General features: G+C 38.4%; 1 protein-coding gene across 1 annotated transcript; it reads left to right on the plus strand.

The window, feature by feature from the left end:
- The first annotated feature begins 515 nt into the window (after positions 1–515).
- On the plus strand, positions 516–21,444 carry jak2b (Janus kinase 2b). Its single transcript, XM_034871005.1, has 24 exons — positions 516–1,035; positions 3,003–3,239; positions 4,133–4,256; positions 4,364–4,481; positions 6,915–7,060; positions 7,656–7,947; positions 9,128–9,247; positions 9,504–9,661; positions 10,190–10,301; positions 10,539–10,725; positions 10,837–10,961; positions 11,147–11,281; positions 12,464–12,551; positions 13,517–13,644; positions 13,855–13,993; positions 14,352–14,503; positions 14,627–14,777; positions 15,135–15,271; positions 15,991–16,180; positions 16,798–16,922; positions 17,023–17,195; positions 18,576–18,693; positions 19,629–19,742; positions 20,819–21,444. Exons 2-24 carry the CDS (start codon positions 3,017–3,019, stop codon positions 20,924–20,926), a joined length of 3,363 nt encoding a protein of 1,120 aa, XP_034726896.1. The 5' UTR covers positions 516–1,035; positions 3,003–3,016; the 3' UTR covers positions 20,927–21,444.
- The last annotated feature ends 1,658 nt before the right edge of the window (positions 21,445–23,102 follow it).

Here is a 23,102-nt window from a genome sequence, read left to right on the forward strand (position 1 = left end):
GCAAATAGAGCTGAAATAAATAATGAATGGCCATGTATTAGATAGATAGATAGATAGATAGATAGATAGATAGATAGATAGATAGATAGATAGATAGATAGATAGATAGATAGATAGCAAAAGAAAACAAATGCTTACAGGGACGCCATGGATCAGGGTTTGGAACCATGGGACAAATAGCACCATTACCAGGAGCATCAAGTCTTATGGGAAATGTGGTTTGAATTTTGAGAAGCACCACAACCAGTAATGATAGCATGAATGCTAGATTGGAGTATATCAGCTTAGAGCAAAAATTTAAAGAAAAATATACAATACGTATCAGATGAAAATAAGAAGAAGAAAAAAAAATACAATACGTATTAACAATATACATTTTGTTGATGATTTTGAGACACTAATTGGCATTTTGTCTGTCGGTAATTTTGATATTTCAGACAGCACCTGAAGGCAGCATTAGTATAGTGGGAGAGGCTGGTTTGTTGACTGACTTGGGGCCATAGACCATATACAGTCTATGCTTGGGGCTTCGGTTGCGCACGCAGTAGCTGCCACTGATAAATTAGCTACCTTGTCAGAGTTAAAGGCATTCAGCAAAAGATGTCAATAATGTAACTAATGCTGTTGCCACAGTTTCTGGCTCAAGAAGATGATTGACTGCAGACGAATTCCATGTTATCGGACCAATTTGTAACCTAGCACGACGTGGTTTTAGCTAGCATTAGCTTAAGTTATTAGAATGACAAGATAAGTTACACGTCTAAAGTTCCTCCGGAGTGAGATGGGTAACGCTAGGCTGACCAGAGGTAGTTTATGTAGCAGGTTATCCAGCTGAGTGTGGCATGGAAATAAGAATATTTCCAGATGGATTTCTGCCATAAAATAAATTGCTTATTTTGGCCTGTAGTCTGAGTACTGGTTTTAAAGAACTGAAGCAGCAGTGTCTGGCCGTAGCTGTCAAACTCTCGCTCGTCCTGGCTGCAGCGTTGGCCTAGGAAGCTAGCAGCAAGCTAGCTAGCTGGCTCATCTACCAAAGTAAGTGTTTACACTCATTAACATTTCGTTGATATCTTATGTCTGGTTTATTTAGGCGCGCAAACATAAACCTTTAGCATTAATTGGTTAAGTTGCTAAAATACATTTGCATAACGTTACTCGCTTGTTTGTATGGTAGCTAACTCATACAGAGGCAACGTTAGCTAGGTCCGTAACTCCTACCCAGCTAACAATTTTTGGTTCCCAGAACGCTCTGGGAACATTCGTTTTTGGTTACGGTAACGTTCCCTGAAGGTTAGGTTTGGTTGTAGATAGATAGATAGATTAACGTAATGCTACAGCATTAGCTGTAACGTTAGCTGACGGCAGCACACAAGATCACGGCCTTGATAAGTTTGTCCTGCTGCAAGGTTTCTGATTCCGTTTAACTGTCAATTTGGGATTTGCAATTTTACATAGCAACCTTTAAGTGAGCACTGAATTTGCCATAACAACAAGCAGCGTCCAGAAACTGTTGCATGTTCCCCTTTAGTTCCAACATTATTCACAGTCTTGCTCAGGTCTAAAATGCAATATGTATGTGTATGTATGTATGCATGTATGTATGTATGTATGTTGTGGTCCTGAAAGTCAAAATAACATGCATTGTGAAGCTTCATTAGAAACATCTTCTGTAAAAAGTGAAGAGAATACCAAACACTCTACACCATCATAGGTGCTTTCCTTTTTTTCAATTTCTGTAAAATGCTACATCAAATAGACAGCTGAATATTTAAGTATAACTTATTCGTTACAGTATAAATGTTGAATCGGTTAGACCATTAAAGGTCACTTAGTCACTTAGCTAAGTACAATGCTGACCTTAAAGTATTTTAGTTCCTCAAATGCAGGGATTTAGCATGTTTTACTGTTTTATTTTGTTGTGGATTAAAGCTTTTCTTTTGGATTGTTGCAATGTCCTTGGGATTTAGGGAAATTGTGATGTGTATTTGTCACTATTTTTCTATAACACCATAAGGCAGGATCAACTAAATAATCGATATGGGAAATAATCATATTTATCACCCATGGCGTTTGAATCAAGATGGATGCAATTTCAAAATGAAAAAAAAATCCACAAAATGATCTAAATTTAGCCTAATATAAACATTAAACACAGCGTAATTAATGTTTGGAGGTTAAACACCCCTTTAAGTCAATATTTGGAGGCACCTTTGGCAGCGATTATAGCCACAGGTTTGCACAGCTGGACACTGCAATTAGTTGCTGTTTACAGTACTCTCTCAAGGGCTCTGCTATATTGGCTTTTCTTCAAAACAATCGCAACCGTCTTGGCCGGTGCTAAGCTTTGGACGGAGCAGTGGTGCCTCTGCAAAATATCTTTAGTAAGAAGTTGTTTTGGTGGAATGTGTACGTTCAAAGGTTGTGCAACAGAAAGCTCAGATTTGACAGATAGTCCAGGTAGCTGTCTCGATTTACCCTGCAGATATGTGAGGAGCAGTTAACTGTAGTCCTGAAAAATCGGCCGAAGTTTAGAATGCCGACAAAAAAAAAAAGCGGAAGGTAAGGGACATCCGGCCAAAAATGAGGGACATCTGGCTAGTCCTCCAGTGGCACCAGAACCATCCCGTAAATGAAATGTGATCGATACAGACTAATTTATAATTAATGACATTTTTTTAAATAAATCTTAAACCAGATAAGCACGTTAAAAAATGTGATTCAAAAGGGCCAAACATCTTAGTACTCTATTTACAACGATATATCTTTGTGTTTCGTAACTCAAGGAGAGTCTCCCTATGTTTTGGATTACATTTACATTTACATTTAGTTTTTTGCCAATGGTTCCTCTACCCTGCAACTTCATGTACTTTTTTTTTATTTTATGCAACAATTGAGATCATATTACCTAGCTAATCATGATGATTGATACATCACACTTTGCTAGAAAAACAAAAGATGCAATTATACTTTTTTGCTGACATTTTGCCTTTATCTGATAGAAGGGCAGGTGTTGTTGATGGCCTCCCTGCCAGCCATGGATACTGTGACTGACACATGCCCTGCAGTGCACCAAAATGGGACGGCCCATCGGGAATTTCCAGACACAAGGCCAGCCAATGCTGTTATGAAAATTCATTTCTACCACAGCAGCCAAGGAGCGGCCGACTGCAGCTTCCTCAGCTACCCACCTGGGGACTATGTGGCTGAGGAGCTTTGTATAGATGCAGCCAAGGCATGCAGTGAGTAGCCATGCATCCCTGCAAAATACAGCTCCATTCATTTGTTTTTGCTGTAACCTAGGGCATAGGTACACAGAGCAGGGCTATGCAGGGGGAGGCTAGACTAACCTGCATGTTGTTGGAATCGCATGTTATGTGTTTAATGATAAACACAACTGACATTTTAGACAATCTTTATTGACCTTTTGGTCCTCTTTGTTGCTACTAGAAACAGAAAGTTTTCTAGTGTTTGTCCTAAAGCATTTCCCCTTAATTTACATTTTCTACATTTACGCTGGCTTGAAAACGTTTAGACACTTATCCTAAAGTTGATTTAAAAAGAGGAATAAGAAAACATATTTTGGAAAGTGATCGTAAGGCTTTTATTCAAAAACTTTAGGGAAATACAACCTTTAAAGGACACTAATTTTCTTTGTGAATGAATAATGTATTGTAAATAAATAAATGTTCTTCTTTAAATATCTTCTTGAAAATAACTGGCCTTTGAAAATAAAAATGTTCCTGCTTCTATGGGAATTTAACATAAGGGTGTGTATACTCATGCCCCCTGTATTTTAAAGAAGAACATTTTTTTATTTACAATACATACATTATTCATTCACAGGAAAATTGTTGTGCTTAAAAGGTTGCATGTTTCTAAAATTTTTGAATTAAGATCAATTTCCAAAGACGTTTTTTTTATTCATCTTTTAAATCAACTTTAGCATTGGTGTGTAAACCTTCTCAAGCAACTGTGTATATAAATAAACAAGGAACATTGATTTGGTTAAAGCTAGAAACACACAGTACAGTAAAGCAAACCTATGCTGTCTTAAAGAACATAATTCCATTATAGTTAAATGACTGAGTGCAAGTTTACAGAACATAGTGTACTTTCTTATTGTCTGCTTTAGGTATATCGCCTCTGTACCTGAACCTTTTTGGTCTCTTTCGAGAGCGAGACCGCTTGTGGTTTTCACCCAACCACATCTTCCAGCTTGACGAACTGGCTTCTGAAGAGGTGTTCTTCAGAATAAGGTAGCATACATTATGTTGTGTCTGTTTGCCTCTTAAGTATCTTTTCCAGATTGAAATGTAAAAATCCTCGTGACTTAATGCATTTTCTCTACAACCGTTTACAACAGGTACTACTTCCCTGGCTGGTACAGTGGTGGGGCATCCCGAGCATATCGATTTGGGGTCACCAAGGGGTCAGAAAGCCCTGTCCTTGATGACTTTGTAATGTCTTACCTCTTTTCTCAGGTGAGCACTTCAGCATACAGCCACCCTCTTAATTACATAAACTGGTTTGAAGTTATTTATTTATTTGTGGATCCGTTTAAAGTTGTAGTCTGTAAGATTTGAGTTAGGTTGTTTCTAGCAGCATCTAGCTGATTTAGGAAAATAATCTAACTGCAGTTATTTAAAACATTTTTTTTAACCAATATTGCGATTTGAAAAGCGATATTTTCTATATCTGCTATTTTATTCAACAAAGATAAACAATACATTATTGTGTAGTATTACCAACACGATATTGGATAGATTAAGGATAAACTGTTTATTCCTGTAGGTTATCATATTGATCAAATTAGGTGATCTATTATTATTATTATTATTATTAGTTATTCATAAACTACTTCTATCACAGTGTGATGTAATTATTACCATGAAAACACAAAGCCCTGACAAATAAGCCTGGTGTAAACATTATTATGAAAGTCAGTAACAAATCACATCTGGAGCTAAAGTACAGATTGCAGAAATGCACATTTTAAACACTGTCTGTGAACTTCACTGGACAGTTTTTAAAATGTGTATGTGCACAGTGAGTATGGCAAACGCCTTTGTCTGCCATGTTGTCCTGCTTATCCAGTGTATTTATCAAAGCCATGAGCCCAGGCTTGGTCACTGTACTGAGGTGCATATTATCTTTTGCGCTAAACTAGTACTGCTTAATTAATTTTCACGTTCTTTTCTGAAGTACATTTATATGGAGTTACGCTTTTGCTTAAGCAGTCAGGGATCCCTGTTGGGTTGTATTTTGCTTTCTTGACACAGTGGTGTTCAGCTTTATGGCAATGCTATTATAATTCATATATCATAATAATAATATGTCATGAATGTTTGTCCCAAAAAGTGACTCCGTACAAAGGGTGGTTCATTACAGAGAAGACAGACCGAGCCAGAGGCAGACGGGGAAACCAACTCGTGCTGATTGACGTAAAAAGCATTACTAACTGTGATGCAATGACTATGATTTAAGAAAGGGAAGGTCGCCACAGACAGAGATTCTATTACTTGGCAAAGCAGCAAAGCAAAGTTCTTTCATCAGGCGGTATGCTCAATCACAATTGTTTTAACTCACTCTTCGATAGATAGGAACTTGACAGACAATTAACTACATGGGAATAGTATGTACTACAACTTTAACAATAAAATTCAAAAGCAGCAGCCCAGTATTTTTCATTAGGTGTCAGAAAAAAAGCTGCTTGTATCCTTAACAAGTGCGGGAACATCAGTTTGTTAGATTGCTAGTTAGGTCACATCATCAAGTTGTAGTTTTTTCAAAAGCATTGTCCAGGGATCTTAATAAAGATAGAAGTAACAAACTATGACAACTTCATGTTTGTCCATGGATGTCTTGGTGAGAAGGTGCTTTGGAAAATAAGGCTGTGCATGCAAGCAAGTGGCACCAACAAGAGAGCTGACACTTTCAGCGTGTGCAGTTGTAGCCTCCATGTAAGAGGGAACTACGGTAACTCTTTGAGGGGTGTATTTTACGTACAAGTTGCAAAATTTCTCCCAGTGTGCACAAAACCTGAATGAGAGAACCAAATTAAATTCCCACTCGCTGTTTTTTGTTTGCGCTTCAAGAATCTTTCATGCTTGACAGATCACAGCAGGCTCAGAGTGGTGCTGTTGTCCAAAGTTAGTGGGGTTAGTTGGGGCCTGTTATGCATTTTTGCCCCAGGGCAACCAAACAGTTTAATCGGGCTCTGTGCCAATTGGGCTCACAGTACTACTATTTTAGTGGGACATTTGAGTCAAGTACATTTTCAATGTTGCTGTCTCTCTTCTGTTTTCCTTTGAACAGAAACAAGTCAATCACAGTCAAGTCAAAGTATTTTTCCACTCCGCAATAGCTATACAATATCTGTGTTGGATAGTAGGAAAAATGGACATTAGAGACTTTATCAGATGGATCATCACAGCCCTGCATGCCCTCAGCCAAGAGATGACATGTATAAACCACATTGCAATAGAAACAATGTGTGTAGTATAGGTGAGTCCAGGTATATCGAGTCAATATGGAGCTGAACCCTGAGTTAAGTGAAGGATTATGTGGAATTATGCCTATGGAAATCTTTTCTTGTGGCACTGGACAAGCCTGATTAGAAAGGGAGAAGGGAAACACTACAGCAGGGGTCATTTTGAGCATGTAGCACATTGTGTCTTTGCAGCTATTAAGCACTTACACATGCTTGCGTTCACTTTGGACAGATGATGTTTTGCTCTGTGGAGGATATGTTGAATTCCTCACATTCTAATCTAGAGCTATTATGACTTGCAAAGGAAAGTTTGTTTCGGCATTTGCCAGTTGGAGGTTAAATAATAGAACTACAAATACAAGTCCAAAGGATTAAGTTTTGCAAGGACAATGATGTATGATATAATTTTACTCTGTGTGCAAAGTGGAGGAATGACTTTGTCAATGGCTTAGTGAAGATCCCCAACTCCCATGAGACTCAGGAAGAGTGCCTTGGTATGGCTGTACTCGATATGACAAGAACAGCCAAGGAGAGACAGATGTCACCGCTGGACATCTACCACACAATAAGGTACCATTGGAAGATAAAGACTGCTTTTGATCTGATTATTTGGGGGTTACCTGAAATGAAAAACCGCACTGAAACCAGTAAAATTCCATTACAAAACAAGCCAAACTTCTTGAACATAAGGGTGTTTCTGTCTTAAAAAAACACCTGTACAAGAACTTAAAGAGTCTGATATTGGCAAAGTTATGCTTCAAAGCAGGAAAAATCTGTCAGAATACATAAACAAAACTAAGAATTTGTCGAGAGCATTCAGTGACAATTCATTGGAGAAATGTTTCGATGCTCTGTGATACAAACATGTTCTTTTAATACAGTACTTTTTAAGCTACAAAAAAAATTAAGATTTGGAATCAAATCCTAGTGACTTGCGTAGCGTTAGTCAGACCCTAACGTTATTTTTAGTTGACACAAATGTTTTGTGTGCAATGTCTTGTTGAATGTTTCAAACAAGACAGCATTAAAATGATTTAAAATGATGATGAAAATTTTCATTAATAAATAACTTTCTTTTTTAAATGCATGAGATATTCTGAATTTTATTTTAAAAGTATTCATGCTGATACATAAAAAGTAATGTGTCTCCCATGCTTACTTTTAGCTACAAGTCCTTCTTGCCAAAGGACATGAGAGCTCAGATCCAGGACTGCAACTTCTTGACACGCAAACGAATCAGATTTCGCTTTAAGCGCTTCATTCAGCAGTTCAGTCAGTGTCGGACCACAGCGCGCGACCTCAAGCTCAAGTACCTCATTAGCATGGAGTCCCTGGAGAAGGCCTTCTACACAGAGACATTCCAGGTCAGGGAACTGTCCAGTGGACAGCTCATTATCCTGGTGGCAGCGGACAGTGGGATCCAGTGGTGTCGAGAGAGACTGAAAAATTCTGACCAGGTTGGTATCATGAGTGCTGTCAGTAAGCGTTGTTCTTTTGTATATGTTGGACATGCAGCTGACTATTAAATGAGTGGAGGCCTTCTCAGATCACCAATATAAAAGGTAACAAATAGGGATGAGCCGCGTAATCGGCTGAAACGAGTATCCGGTACGGATATAGCACTTTTGCAGAGTAAAAGTATTATACGAGTAATACGAGTTAATATCTGTACTCGGATTGAATAAAACTCTCAGCTGACCGCGCAGCGTTCTGTGATAGTCACAGTGCCCCCCCCCCCCCCCCCCCCCCCCCCCCCCCCCCCCCCCCCCCCACACACACACACACACACACACACACACACACACACACACACACACACTTTCAAATATCTCCAAATTTGCCACTTTTTGGAATCTCTTGTTAGGAAGAACAGGATACATTGAGAGCTATCAGAGCTGGAAAGTGCTATTGTCTCAGCCAAGTCTCTTAAGGGGCTGATTTACAAGATTCATTCTTTACTGCTGTACTGAGACTCTTCAGCCTGTGACTTGTTGAAGATGCTGTGGGAACGTGATCTGGAAGTCACATTTAGCTTTGCAGATTTGGAACAAGATTTGCGATAAAATCTCGCCAAAATGTACATTGGTACATACATTTTAAGTTTTTCCATAGCACTTATTTTACACCTGTTCGCCTCCAGAATTTTTTTTTCAGACAGTTCAAATCTAAAAGGGTACTGTAATTACCTGTTCTGGGCATGCAATCACATCCATCTTTTTGACACGGACGCCAAATATGTGTTGATAATTCTTTTATTTCTAGCTAAAAAAGGGATAGGTGATCCTGTAATTCTTGCATGATCTTGTGATATAGCAAGAATCCAGCTGGCATTCAAGGTAAAGCTGCATGGTGCATTTAGGTGCTTCTCGTTAATTCATGGTGCATTCAGGGGCCCCTGGTAAAATCATGGTGCATTCAGGTTTACCTCGTAATGATGTTATCTTACACAAAAAAAAGAATGATCCCTGTCACTTTGACACACTGAGGCATAAACCTTGTTAATTAAACACTGGTGTTGGATTGTTACTTTGTAACTCCCGATACCCAAACCCCAGGTATGGGTGTCGTGACTAAAAAAGTCGGATTAGTACATCCCTCCTCTAACTACAAAAATTGTTTATTATGCTGTTTGTCCAGGAGCTGCAGACCTTGTGTGACTTCCCTGATGTTACTGACATCAGCATCAAACAGGCCAGCAGGGAGGGTGCTGCAGAGAGTCGGGTGGTAACCATCAACAAACAAGATGGCAAGAATCTGGTAATTTCACTTTAGTCTGTTGTTAGCAGGTGAAGAAACATTTTGAGCACAGACAGTTTCAGTGACAATAGTTTGCTATCTCAGTAAGGGCTGTAAAAGTAGAAAAAAACATGGTAGTCATAGGCAGAGATTTAGAAGCATTTGGTTTGCTACCTGCTTTCAATGCAACAATAAATATAACATGCAGTCTGGAGATAGTTGGAGAATGATGGAAGTTTAAACATAATGTCTAAAAGTGTTTTTTGTATATTCTTAGGAGCTGGAGTTCCCCAGCCTGTCTGAAGCCCTCTCCTTTGTGTCCCTCATTGATGGCTACTATCGACTGACGTCAGATGCCCATCACTACCTTTGTAAAGAAGTGGCTCCTCCTAGGCTTGTGGAGGCTATTGCTTCCCATTGCCATGGCCCGATCTCGTAAGTGAACAATAAGAAAGCTTAATTTTACAAACCGCATTAGCAGGCCGGTCACTTTTTTTTATTATTATTTTGAACACAACCTAATCCTTAACTATGTTATAGGAATGACTTATTTTAACTTGTGGTGCTTACACTGCCTCATTTATCTGACAAGCTAGCCGATGGCTCCTCATTTGCATCAGGGCCAGGCACAAAAATAAGTGTAAATTTGCACAGCTGCAAATTTTATTTATTTTTTACATCATTCACATTCCTACTCCTAATTTCCATGTTTACAGCTGAACTGCACCGGACCTGTCTGTGTTGGCTACAGTGAAAATTGCCACTTTTAAATGCAAAATTCTTAACAGGATAATATTGTAAATCATCTATAAACAGTGTTTCAAACTTCCTGCCAAAATGTACAAGCATTCCTCAAGTGTTTGGTATTTACTGTATGACAAAACCGAACCGGTAATACTGTTTTTCCCTGCAGAGATGAAGGTCAGCCTGCTGTGACTGTTCTGCATCTTGTTTTTGTTGTAGAATGGAGTTTGCCATTAACCGGCTTCAGAGGTGTGGGAACAAGCGAGGGTTGTACATTTTGAGATATAGCCCTAAAGACTTCAACAAGTATTTTCTGACTTTCCCTGTTGAGGTAAGTAACATTCACCTGTGGTAGTAATAACTTGTACACGGTACAATAATGTGTTTTTTAAAAAGCTACTTGTTTTACACCCCACAAGTTTTTTCCTTGTAAAATTGAATCCATCTGGATCGGTGTCTCACTCAAAATCAGACTAGGAAATTGTTGTTGTATTGCTGTCAATTCCATGACGGAAAACATATTTATGTTATTTCCACCATCTGCCCTCCTCTGTGTCTGCTACTGTAGGTGTATGCTTCTGTAGAATACAAGCACTGCCAGATAACCAGGTCTGCCAGCGGGGAGTTTAACCTTAGTGGAACCAAAAGAAACTTCAGCAGCTTGAAGGAACTTCTCAGCTGCTACCAAAAGGAAACCGTGCGCTCTGATAGCATTCTTTTCCAATTCAGCAAGTGCTGTCCACCTAAATCCAAAGGTAAAACTAACGTTCTATGGATTTATCAAACTATAAATCTCATTCTTGAAAGTTTGATTGTCAAGATTGTAGACAAGACTTCTGTTACAAGACTTGTCTCTCCAACAACAGAAAAGTCATGCCTCCTCGTGTGCAGGAGCAACAAGGGTTCTGAAGTGCCTCGATCTCCGTCTCTACATCGACACAACATCAGTCAGATGGTGTTTCACAAGATCAGGAAAGAAGATCTGGAATTTGTAAGCTCAGTTTGCATGTTTAGGACTGTCATATGCTTGTATTTACTAAAATGTATCTGTCCAACAATTGATTAGCACTAAATTACTATTCCACTATCCTATTCCGAGTATTTTTCTAACGCATCATGCTCAGATTTTGATGACGGCAGTTGCCTGTTAAGAGTCATTAATGGGCTTCCTTTCAGATGGAGAGCCTAGGCCAAGGGACATTTACCAAGATCTTCAAAGGGGTCCGCAAGGAGCTGGGAGATTATGGACAGATGCACCAAACCGAAGTTGTCATGAAAGTTCTGGATGAAGCCCACAGGAACTACTCTGAGGTTTGTGACTTTTAAAAGTGTATAAATTGTTTTGTTTGCAAGGACATGTTGTTTTTATAGCCACAAATTGGTAATTGGCAAAAAACACAAAGTTAAATATAGCGCTATCAGTTTAACGGCGTTAATGCAGACCCATTTTAACGCTGTCAATTTTTTTTATTGCGGGATTTACATTCTTTTTGGCCTAGCAAACTTTGTAGTTTTTTTCACATACTGTTGCAACTAGTAAGATTAGAAAAACTACAACACCACACCGGATCTAGCTAGACCGCAAACAAAACAACAGACATGCCGCACTTACTTGTTTGGGCTTGCAAGCCGGCCAAAGAGTAGTACCGCTACAATTTGAGTGAATGGCGCCGCTAGACGCCGAAATGGATGCCAATAAGATTCTGAATGGAAAGTTTACTTTTTAAAAGTTGCTAAATGGTTCCATTGACAAGACCAAATTTATCTGTGTGTTTTGTTGTTGTAAACTGAGCTATCATCGCAGCAAATCCAGTCTCAAATACCACATGATGGCCAAGCACACAGCTGATGCAAATTCTCCGCCCCCTCGTCAAAGTATATTTATTTTTATCCTTTTATTGATGGACAGTGTTACACTGTGTGATAGATTATTTGCTCAAAGTGAGAATGTTGCATGTGAAATTGAACGCTAAAGTAGGCTATATGCCAATGTTGTTTTCAATATTTTAAAAAACATTTGCGCAAAGCGAGCCAATCCACTTTTCCATGTTGATAAGAGCATAAAAATGAGAAAAAATAATGGGACGAAAAGAAATCAAGGGACGTTTAGAATAGATAAAAATATGTGATTAATTGCGAATTAACTATGACGTTAATGCTATTAATCGCGATTAAATATTTTAAATGTTTGACAGCACTAGTGAAATATATTGACGGTTGGAGCAATTTTACTTACAGTGCATTAAGGTTGAGAAATAATTAACTGCTGGTTAATTCAGGCAGTGTCTGACAATTTATTTTACTTTGGCAGTATTCCTGCCCTTTTTCTGGATGTTCCTTTTATAACTCTGCAACGGCAACAGCTTTCTCCTAGTTGTCCTAATTCACTCTTTTTGTAGACCTGAAAATCGTGTTGTTGTGTAAATTGTTGGTTTGTCTTTTGTCTATCATTAGCACAAGCTATTTGGTTTTCTGTCTTCTCTTGTCCTACAGTCTTTCTTTGAAGCTGCCAGCATGATGAGCCAATTGTCCCATAAGCACCTGATCCTTAACTATGGTGTGTGTGTCTGCGGAGAAGAAAGTAAGTCAGTCTTAGAGCCCCACTCTCAACTTGTCAATACTGTATTTCTTTAATTGTCCTTACAGTGAGAAGAAAGAAGAGAATGTTTTAATATCAATTTGTTAGATGGACGTTTGATAGACAACTTTAATTACAACAAATTTATTAAAAATCAATCAAGATTTATTTATATAGCACTTTACAGCTACCAGCAGGTAACTTTGGTTATGCTAAAAATAAATTGTAAAAGTGTATATGACTTTGCACGTTATGATGAAAGTACATGATGGCCATTCTCATGCTCACTTATGTCTCAAAAGTTGTTGTAGCAAATGTTGGGGTTGCTACCACTCACAGATTTGGTACTAAATTCAACAAATTCTGAACACTTGACAAGAGAAGAAAATGGTTAAAAACAACAACAACCAAGACTTTGAGGAACACCTGAGATAAATCCATGCTGTGATTTGGATTTGGTATTGAAAACTAAATATTTGGAGATTTATGTAGGAATTGCATTTTGCGGGGATTGGATGGCGACAGCTTCTGTTCTGAAAAACGCTCAGAAACCCTCTTATTTTCATCATACATAGGAAAGCCACACACCCCCTAATTTCCCTTTATCCCTAGTTTTTAGTTGTAAGGTTCATAGGGCTTTATCTTAGAGGTCACAATAGGTCATTGTAAACTGTGATGTCATGTTTCAAAACATGGTCTTACTACAATGAATTACTACTACTTTGGGACTATCACATTAATATCACACAAAATAAATAAAAATTGGGTTCATATCTCATTCAGATATCTTGAGTTGAGAGGTCAACGGATGTTTTTGGTCAATGGCCATGCAAAGTTTTTCCCTCGCCAGGCCTTATTATTACTTTTTTGTTATTTAGCCCCCTTTGCAAGGTATTTTAAGAAGTTAAGTATTCTGTTGTAATTGCTTAGATTACCTTTTAACGTCAGCTGAAAACAATTTTTCTCAGATATCATGGTGCAAGAGCATGTGAAGTTTGGTTCGCTGGACACCTACCTGAAGAAGAACAAGAACTCGATAAACATTCTGTGGAAGCTGGAGGTGGCTAAGCAGCTGGCCTGGGCCATGAACTTCCTGGTAAGGATCTGTGGCTAGTACCAGATTTGATGCCAAGTCTTTTAAAGTGTTGATAAATATCAATTTGTGTGCTGCTCATATTTAATTTGGGACACAAATTGTAGTAAAAAACTGGAAAGATTGTAAACAGAAACTGTAAGAAGAGTGATTTGAAAAAAATATTTTTTCAGTGTTGGTAAAAGACTCTGAACCTTTTTTCTGAACCTGCAGGAAGAAAAACATCTTGTCCACGGGAATGTTTGTGCAAAAAATGTTCTTCTGATCAGAGAGGACGACTGGAGGGCCGGGAACCCCCCCTTCATCAAACTGAGTGACCCTGGCATCAGCATCACGGTCCTGCCCAAAGAAAGTAAGTTTATGACTAAACTCATCTTAACTGTAATATGCCTCTGTAATCAGCAGGGGGCGGCTGTATACCAAGGGTATGATTGCAATGAGATGGTACCGTCTTAAATCCGTGTTGCACTGGGTTACTTCATTTTGTTTTTAATTATAGAGAACAGTGATACAGTAAGTTAATTCCATTGGGATGCTATTCAAATAAAGAAAAAAGAGTTGTGTTACAAAGGAAGGGATTCCTTTTTTTTTTATTGCTAGCTGCAAAATGAGGCAATTGGATCATAAAATCCGAATGAATCAACTGTTTTGCCTGACAATTTTGGTGGTTGACTAACCGTGGTGGGTTAAATGGTTTTGTTTGTGATCAGTACTGATTGAGAGGATCCCTTGGGTGTCCCCTGAGTGTATTGAGGACACTGCCAACCTGAGCATGGCTGCAGACAAGTGGAGCTTTGGCACCACACTGTGGGAGATCTGCAGTGGTGGGGAGAAACCTTTAGCAACACTGGACAACTCTAAGGTAGGGCTGGGTGGTGTGACCTAAAATATACACTGGATCAAGCTAGTACACGTGCAATTAATAATGGTTACAGTACTGTATATACTGTGCATATTATGGTATAATAATAATTTTGTCTCACAGAAAACCCTGTTTTACGATGACCACCACCAGCTTCCTGCACCAAAGTGGACCGAACTAGCTAATCTGATTACCAGCTGCATGGACTACGAGCCAACATTCAGGCCCACATTTCGTGCAGTTATCCGTGACCTGCACAGCCTCTTCACACCAGGTTGGTGTTTTCTCTCCTACTGGTGTCAGGACAGAGAATCTAGGTCACACCAGGGTAGAATTTCAAATGTCTTCAGATACACACCCCCTGCACAAACGCATTTATTAGAGTATCTTCACAAATAAAAAAATAAAAAGGGAGTCACGGTCCTTGTCTTTATTAGGTGCCATTAGCTGCTTATTGTAATGAAGTGTAGAGAAAGTGTTCAAGGAGTTCTTTAGCATTTCATCTCTGGATGATTAGTGCAGAGATTGATTAAAGACACGATTAGCCTAGCTTGTAGATGTTGATTCACTTAACTTCTAAACTGTCCATTTGTCTCTTGCGTGTACATGATTTTTGTCTATGTGTCCCTAGACTACGAGTTGATTTTGGACAGTGACATCCTGCCAAACAGGACGGTGGGCTCCGGTTGGTCCACTGGGGGCTTTGAGATTCAGGAGCCGGTTCAGTTTGAAGAGCGACACCTCATATTCCTACAACAGCTGGGGAAGGTATGAAGATTTGAACTCAAAATCTCAAATCAACCCATGTTAATATGCTTAGTCTTGTGACTCCTTTATCCTCTTGCAACAAGTTTTTGTTAGGGATTTGTTTTCATTACATTTGTTCTTGAATTAGGGCTACATGATTCTGAGAGAACTGAGAATAGGGATTCATCACTCTGAACTGAGATTTCTAAGTAGTTGCCTTGAAATTAAGTATTTTCAATATGGTGCTTCCATTGCAAGCTTCTTTTCATCTAAACTTCTAGGTCTTGATACATTTTTAGCGTGCATTTCTTCAGAAGGGATTAAACCCTAACCCCAAGTAGAGTTTTCTTCCATGTTAAATTTATTATGTTTTTTTAAGGCTTAGACTAATCATATTCTTCATACAAGGGGTATTATGGATATTATATTTATCTTTTGAGTGGATTATCATAGGATTAGTTTATAGTAAACAATTAACTTAGATGCTAATATTTTTTTTCTTCACGTCACGTCATTGTTTTGGATAGTTATGTAGCTACCACTTTTTCAGCCATTTACTAATTTTAAGTTTAAGTAACATAAGCCCCTAAGTACATGTATCACAACTTCACTGGTGTGCTTGAATTTTGATGTACTTGCATTGAACTGGTCTCCACCTCGCTCTGCGTGAAACGGAAAAAATATAAAATCGAACTATGAGTAAAAAATGATTGTTCATTTAAGTCGGTCTTCTCTTTAAGGGAAACTTTGGCAGTGTGGAGATGTGTCGATATGACCCGCTTCAGGACAACACTGGAGAAGTTGTGGCTGTGAAGAAACTCCAGCAGAGCACTGCAGAGCACATACGAGACTTTGAGCGAGAAATTGAGATCCTGAAATCTCTGCAGCATGAGAACATCGTCAAGTACAAAGGCGTTTGCTACAGTGCAGGTACAGTGGATATGTAATTAGAACCTTCAATCTTCTAATATTCCAAAAGTTTAAAAAATGTTTTTGGGAGGATAATTTGAAAATTAGCTGCTCACATCTTAATCACTTTTTATCCTTCCAACAAATTACATTTGCCTGCCTATATACTGTGTGCATTTTTTAACCAGCTTCACTGACTTGCAAAACTATAGTTGAACAATTTGCACCAAACTGTTATAACGTCAATGCATTTACTGTGACTTTACTTACTATAAACCTACCTTATTGAACAATAAATGTAGTTTTTTTTTTTATCTTTGAGCCCCTGACTGTGATTCTGAGTGTCTATCACATAAATAGAATTTATATATGAGACACCCAATATAGTATATTATATATTGTTTATTTTTTGGGTTGATACTAAACATACATGAAATATAGCCATTTTATACATCCCAACTTAATGATGAACAAGCTATATCAAACAACTATTCTTTTTCTTATACTCAGTGTCAGCATTATTATTAGTAAATGAGGACAGTACACTTTGAGTTGTCAATCAGCCAAATTGTTTACAAGTTCAATACTTTGAGGCTGCTAGGTCCTCTGGATGACAGATTTTTTTTGGCTTCTCACAGGTAGACGAAATCTCTGTCTCGTCATGGAGTATCTGCCCTTTGGAAGTCTGCGAGATTACCTCATGAAAAACAAAGAGAGAATCGACCACAAGAAGCTTGTGCATTACATGTCACAGATTTGCAAGGTACCTCATTTTTTTGTTCAGTGTTGTCCCAGTGCTCTGTAGAGCTCCCAACCTCTGTAGCTACAGATACAAAAATATGTTGTTTTCTCTGTGTTAACAGGGTATGGAGTACCTGTCAAGTAAGCGTTATATCCACAGAGACCTGGCAACACGAAATATCCTTGTGGAGAGTGAGCTGAGAGTGAAGATTGGAGATTTTGGCCTCACCAAAGTTCTGCCTCAGGACAAAGAGTACTACATGGTCAAAGAGCCAGGGGAGAGTCCCATATTCTGGTCAGACTCCATACTTATTTTTGTTGTTAATGTATTTTTGTTGCACCCTCCTCATGATGCTGTACATAGTGCTTCTACTGAAGCAATCTTACTTTAAAAAACAACAACCTCTAAATTAGATTTTTGTAGGGGTTCAACACATTTCCTGTTGTTGCTAACACATAATTCATAAGGTTTAATCCAAGTTAGGAATTCTTGTACCATTATTTTATTTGTGATTTGTACTTGCTGTGATAATTGTTTTGGAATCAAAAAGAATGCACCTTGTCCTTAGGCCTGTACTACGAATCAAGATCAATATGCCCTGGATTTATTTCAGTTAACAGTTTTCACCTAACCTAACAACCGTGGTCCCGCATAACCTGTGTCACCACAGTGGTTAAGAACTAGTTAAATTAACCCAGGGTTTCCCAAACCATTAACGGGCGCGTTCCAATAAAAGAGGCAGAGTTTGCACATCATGACCATCGCAACCATCTATTAGAGCCACATATTTTATATGAGAAGAGCAAACCATAACTCTATGTAAATATGAAGAACGCAGACACAATTTTACAAGCAAAATGCAGTACAGTCGCTACTTCCTAAAACAGGAAGAAAAGCTGGCAGAAAAATAGCCAAAGCTGTAAATGCGTAAATCACAACGCTTATAAATATCACTTCCCCATCAGTCAGGCACAAGATCTGACCATAGTTATACTTGTGCTTTCCACAAGCTGCTTGCTTTAGCCTATTATTTCAGTTGCTACCCTGGCAGTGGTAAGTGATCGTGAAAGGAAATAAAAAAAATTAATTTTTTTTTAAACATAATTCAAACCGATGTGCGCATTGGCAACATATAGCTCAAGAAGCTGACAAATAGCCTGTAAGTAATTCCCTCTGCTGAAAATCTATATCTGTAATAAAAATAACCATCAGGAAGTATTAACGGGGTTGTTGGTTTCCTAAATGTTTAGCTTTAATGAGCGCACTGCTCTCGCTCTCGCTCTCTCTCTCTCTCTCTCTCTCTCTCTCTCTCTCTCTCTCTCTCTATGCGCACCAAGCTCCACGGATCTTCCAAGAACGGTGACGCCGTTATCAATCTAGTATTGACTGGTCAGTTGGCGGTGCTTTTACACCGGTTGATCTCTAATATCCAACATAACCTGGTCCCAAGCAGGTTAGGAGTTCAGCATAAATTACCATGGCAATTAAACCCGGTAACGATTGATCCACCGTCGTGATACCAAAAAAAAACCTGGTTTAAACCTGAAGTTACTTCGTTTTGCCAAATCTTGCTTGTAGTACAGGCTTCTAGTGTTGAAGTCAACTTGTAAATTCACAACCTTCTCTAGAGGAGCAGAACAGGGACAGGCAATCACACAGTGTGCTATTTTGTAGGTATGCCCCTGAGTCGTTGACTGAAAGCAAGTTCTCTGTGGCGTCAGATGTCTGGAGCTTTGGAGTGGTGCTTTATGAGCTCTTCACCTACAGCGACAAGAACTCAAGCCCTCCGGCAGTAAGGGCACTCACACACATTCACTGGCTTTTTCACCTCCTCTTTAACTTGATTCATGGTCTCTGCTTTATTGACTAACTGGTAAAGTCTTGCAAATCTGCACACATTTTCTGCACGTCATTTACTGTGCAAAGATTGTTTTAATAGCAAAAAATAGGATTGAAAAATGCAGCAGCCAGAAGAATCTAATGATAATATCGTTATCTCTGTAATTGTTACAACAAACAACACACAAAAAACTACAGATTCAACCAAGTGCCTCACTCTTTGCAATATGTGTACACTCTATGCTTATTAGAAAATACGGCAGTCTAACTGGTGTGGTATAGTGGCCTAAAGGCTAAGATACCATACCACATCAAATGCAGTGTCTGTATCCAGCTAGCCAGGTTAGATTTGTTACATGTCATCCCCTTTTTACTTCTAATTTCCTGTCTGCCTCTCAACTTGTACTGTGAATTAAAGCTTACAAATGAATTGAATAGTAATATATTGTAACTGAGTAAAACGGCTCACTAGACACAAATACATGGAAGCCACTTCTCTGTCTGATTCAGTTCCTCAAGATGGGAATGTGACCGCATTCAAATGAGTTCAGTGTAATTTGTGCATAGTGTTGTCTCAATTAAACATAATTTCATTTTGGAAAATAAATTAAATGTAGTGCTTTTCCACGTTACGCCTGACAAAGTAGAGACTGTGACTCCCTTGCTGAGGTCATACTGTAGTTTGCCAAGTTGACACTGATAACATTTTTCTCCCCGTGTTTTACTTTGTGTTTGTTCTCAAATAACAGGTTTATTGCTCAAGTTGTAGGACATCAATTGTTGTACATTTACCCGTATACTTTGTATTATCTGTAAAGATCTTATTTTCTGTAAATCAAATGGATCTTTAAATCTGTTTTTGTCCCGGCTGTCCCCATTCTCATCCAGGTTTTTATGTCCATGATGGGAAATGACAAGCAGGGACAGCTGATTGTCTATCACCTCATTGAGCTCCTCAAATCAGGCAGCAGGCTGCCTCAACCTCTGGGGTGTCCCACAGAGGTAGGAACATGTACTGCTTTCAACAAAGCTTTAATATAAAAACACTGGATTAAAAATATAAAATACAAGACGTTTCAGTCTTCATCCAAACACCTTCATTAGTTGTTTAGTGTGCACACAAAGTAACTCTGGTCTTAATACACAAGGCAGTCACATGATCTCACGGCATCAAGTAACATGACTGCTAAGATTCCATTTGTGTTGCCAGAGAAGCTGGTGTCCCAGTAGCTCCAGATGTCCCATCACGAAAACTTTTGTGTTTTCATATCTTTAATCCAGTTTTTTTTATTTTTTATTAAAGCTTTGTTGAAATTAAAATTACCTTGATGCATTTATGAATTTCCATAGACAAGACTGCGGTTTGCTTTCTGACTAGATCAACTTGTCATGTACACTTACTACTACTACTACTACTACTACTACTACTGTATGCATATACTGTATAATTACACAAACACCCTATTTCACCTGTATTTCAATGTACAGTAGATGGACACATGCATACATATTTAAACATTTATAATCCTCAAAGGGGACGAGTGCTGCCAATTAGCTTTAGTTAGATGCCCTGTGTACATTACATTTGTTGCATTGCTTCTCCCTATGTAAAAATCTTTAACCTTACACTTACATGTATAAAACATAATAGGCTAATCTTATACAAAAAAAATTGTTTTTGATGCAATGGCCAATGCAGCGCCTTGCCGCATGACTGTGTGCAAAACTTGAATCAGGTTCAACTTTTTTGCCTGTAAAGCACCTCAACATGTTTGGCGAACATTACCATTTTGCCAGAAATGTTCAGCATTTTAAAACTATTACCTGTTGTTGGGGAAGCCTAATAGCAGACTGGTTAAGGAACCAAATAACCCCAACGTTCACAAATCAACTCTCAACCAGGTGACCTTTGACGCATGTCAGTACTCCTTTTCCCCACATTCCCTGTCTCTCTCACACTGATTGTTACCTTAAATGCAAAAACCTTTCGATGCCATCATGAGTGACTGTGTAAGGATTTTGCTCAACTCAGAAATTAATCCACAAATAATCATTTTTATTCCTCTTCTTTCTCTCAGATTCATGAGATCATGGAGGAGTGCTGGGATAACGACCCCTGCTTGCGTCCTTCTTTCAAGGAGCTCGCCCTGCGCATCGACTTGTTCAGGGACAGTAAGGAGTTTTAGAAAGAAACATTAAGCAAAGTGGTCCTTCTCCTGCTGAGTGCCAGTGTGTGGCAAAGCAGCTTGTGACTGGAAGAGTGATTTTTTTGGAAACAAGGACCAGCATAAAAAGTAAAGGGGCCTTGAGGCAAGGCACTAAACACCCATTTCTGTAGTGGAGTGGCATAGTGGCTAGCAGCAGAATGGAAATGGAGACTTGGATGCAAAGAACTGTTAAGGTGATGTTGGTTCTGTCCAAAATGCATGTGAGAGAGTGTGCGTGCGTCCGTGAGAGTGTGTTGTGTCCATACAAACGGCTAGCAGGGCTAGCTCTCGCCATCCCCTTTTCCCTTCACATTTCAGAAGAAATGGTCTAATAGAGCCGATTGTTTTCTATGTATATGTGTATATACATACAGTATATTTCTGTACATGTGTCCAGATTGTTTTTATAATTTTATAAAAAAGAAAATATGGTAAAATACTATATTTGAACTGCTACATGATGTCAGTATAAATGAAGTACATACAAAGGTGATTTACAAAGCTGTTATTGTTTAATGTTTCCATTGTGAGTGGTGGTTTGAAAATTAAAGAACAATTTAATTAGTGCCAGAGCACCGACAATGTTGGTCCGCAAAGGTCCTATTGAAACTGGAAGGCATTCCGCATATGTGTCATCTCTAGACTTAAACAAAAACCTCTTAGAGCCATCTCCTAAACCCAACAGGAAGTCAGCCATATTGAATTTGCTGTGCAATATTTGGACGTTTTTTACCATTTCCAGGGATTGTACATAACGTTCTTCTCTTACAGATTTAACAGGACTGATTTCAAAATTGTTACAATCTAAAGACGTTGGCAAAGCTACGTTGCAAAGATTTTGAGTTTTCAATTTATATCTGCTTTGAAACTCACTTGAGCTCATTATTATTATTATTATTATTATTATTATTATTATTAAAAAGTATAAATAAATGCTATTCAAACAGCACACTATGTACTGTGTGACACCAAAACCCAGTGGTGGCGTAAGTACATTTTATCAAGTATTGTACTCAAGTACAAATTTAAGGTACTTGAGAATTTCCATTTTCTGTTACTTTAATAATAATTCTACTCCACTACATCTCAGAGGCAAATATTGTACATTTTACTCCACTACATTATCTGACTGCTTTAGTTACTTCACAGATTACAGTTTTTCATCCCCTTTTCTGTCCAGTGAAAACCATGTATCTTCAGATGTGTTGATTTGAATGTTTGTGAGAAACTGAGGGATAAGGTGTTCCTTTGTGTTGAAAAAAATCTCATTTCTGAAGCTAAATAAACTATTTGAAATAAGACTTCTTGTGGGCTGTTTTTCTGACACCGTGAATAGTTGACTTTCAAGAAATACGTGGTTTTCACAGGACAGCGCTGCCACAAGTGTATGATGAGCTAATACAATAGGATGCATTTCTGTATATTAACTACCCAACAGCATATAAAGGAGTTAAATTGGCACAACGTTTATGAGTGCATTTTGCTGATAATGCTTAAATACTTTTACTTGCACAGGGGGGTATTAGTATTTCACTTCAGTAAAGGATTTGAATACCTCCACCTTCAAAACCTCAAAAACAAAATGCTGTTGAAAATTTACAGAATGTGTCCTAATTAGAAACCCTTTCTTTAAGTCTCACAATGAAATCTGAAGCAATATTGATGATTAAGACTAGAGAATGTAGTGTGTAAAGATAAGTATGTGTATCAGTGCATCTTACAAGAAGAAGTTGATTAGATAACACAAATTAAGCTGATAGCTAGTTCTAGATTTAACACAGATGTCGGTTTACATCCACCCTGCTAAAAAGTATTTTAGCATGTTAGTGTTTTTACTCATTTCAAGACTGATGTCCAGTCTGTTCAGTCTGGCCCCCTTAAAAGTCTGCAATGTACTTAACTCACCTCATTATGTAACTGCAGTAATTGAGATCATAGGTTTAAGGGGGACATGAAGGGCTTTCCACCAAATGTCTTAATGTCACTTTTACTGTACAACTTAAATGTCCCGGGAGGTCATTTGTTTTACGGACAGAGGAGTAGTCAAACGTTCAAATTATACAAGAAACATTTGCAATAAATATAACTACTTTAAAAAAAATGTGTTCAGCTACAGTGGCCCACCCAACTAAGTACTGGCATATTCACTGTACTA

This window comes from Etheostoma cragini, chromosome 5 (assembly GCF_013103735.1).
Source record: "Etheostoma cragini isolate CJK2018 chromosome 5, CSU_Ecrag_1.0, whole genome shotgun sequence".
Lineage (NCBI taxonomy): Eukaryota > Metazoa > Chordata > Actinopteri > Perciformes > Percidae > Etheostoma > Etheostoma cragini.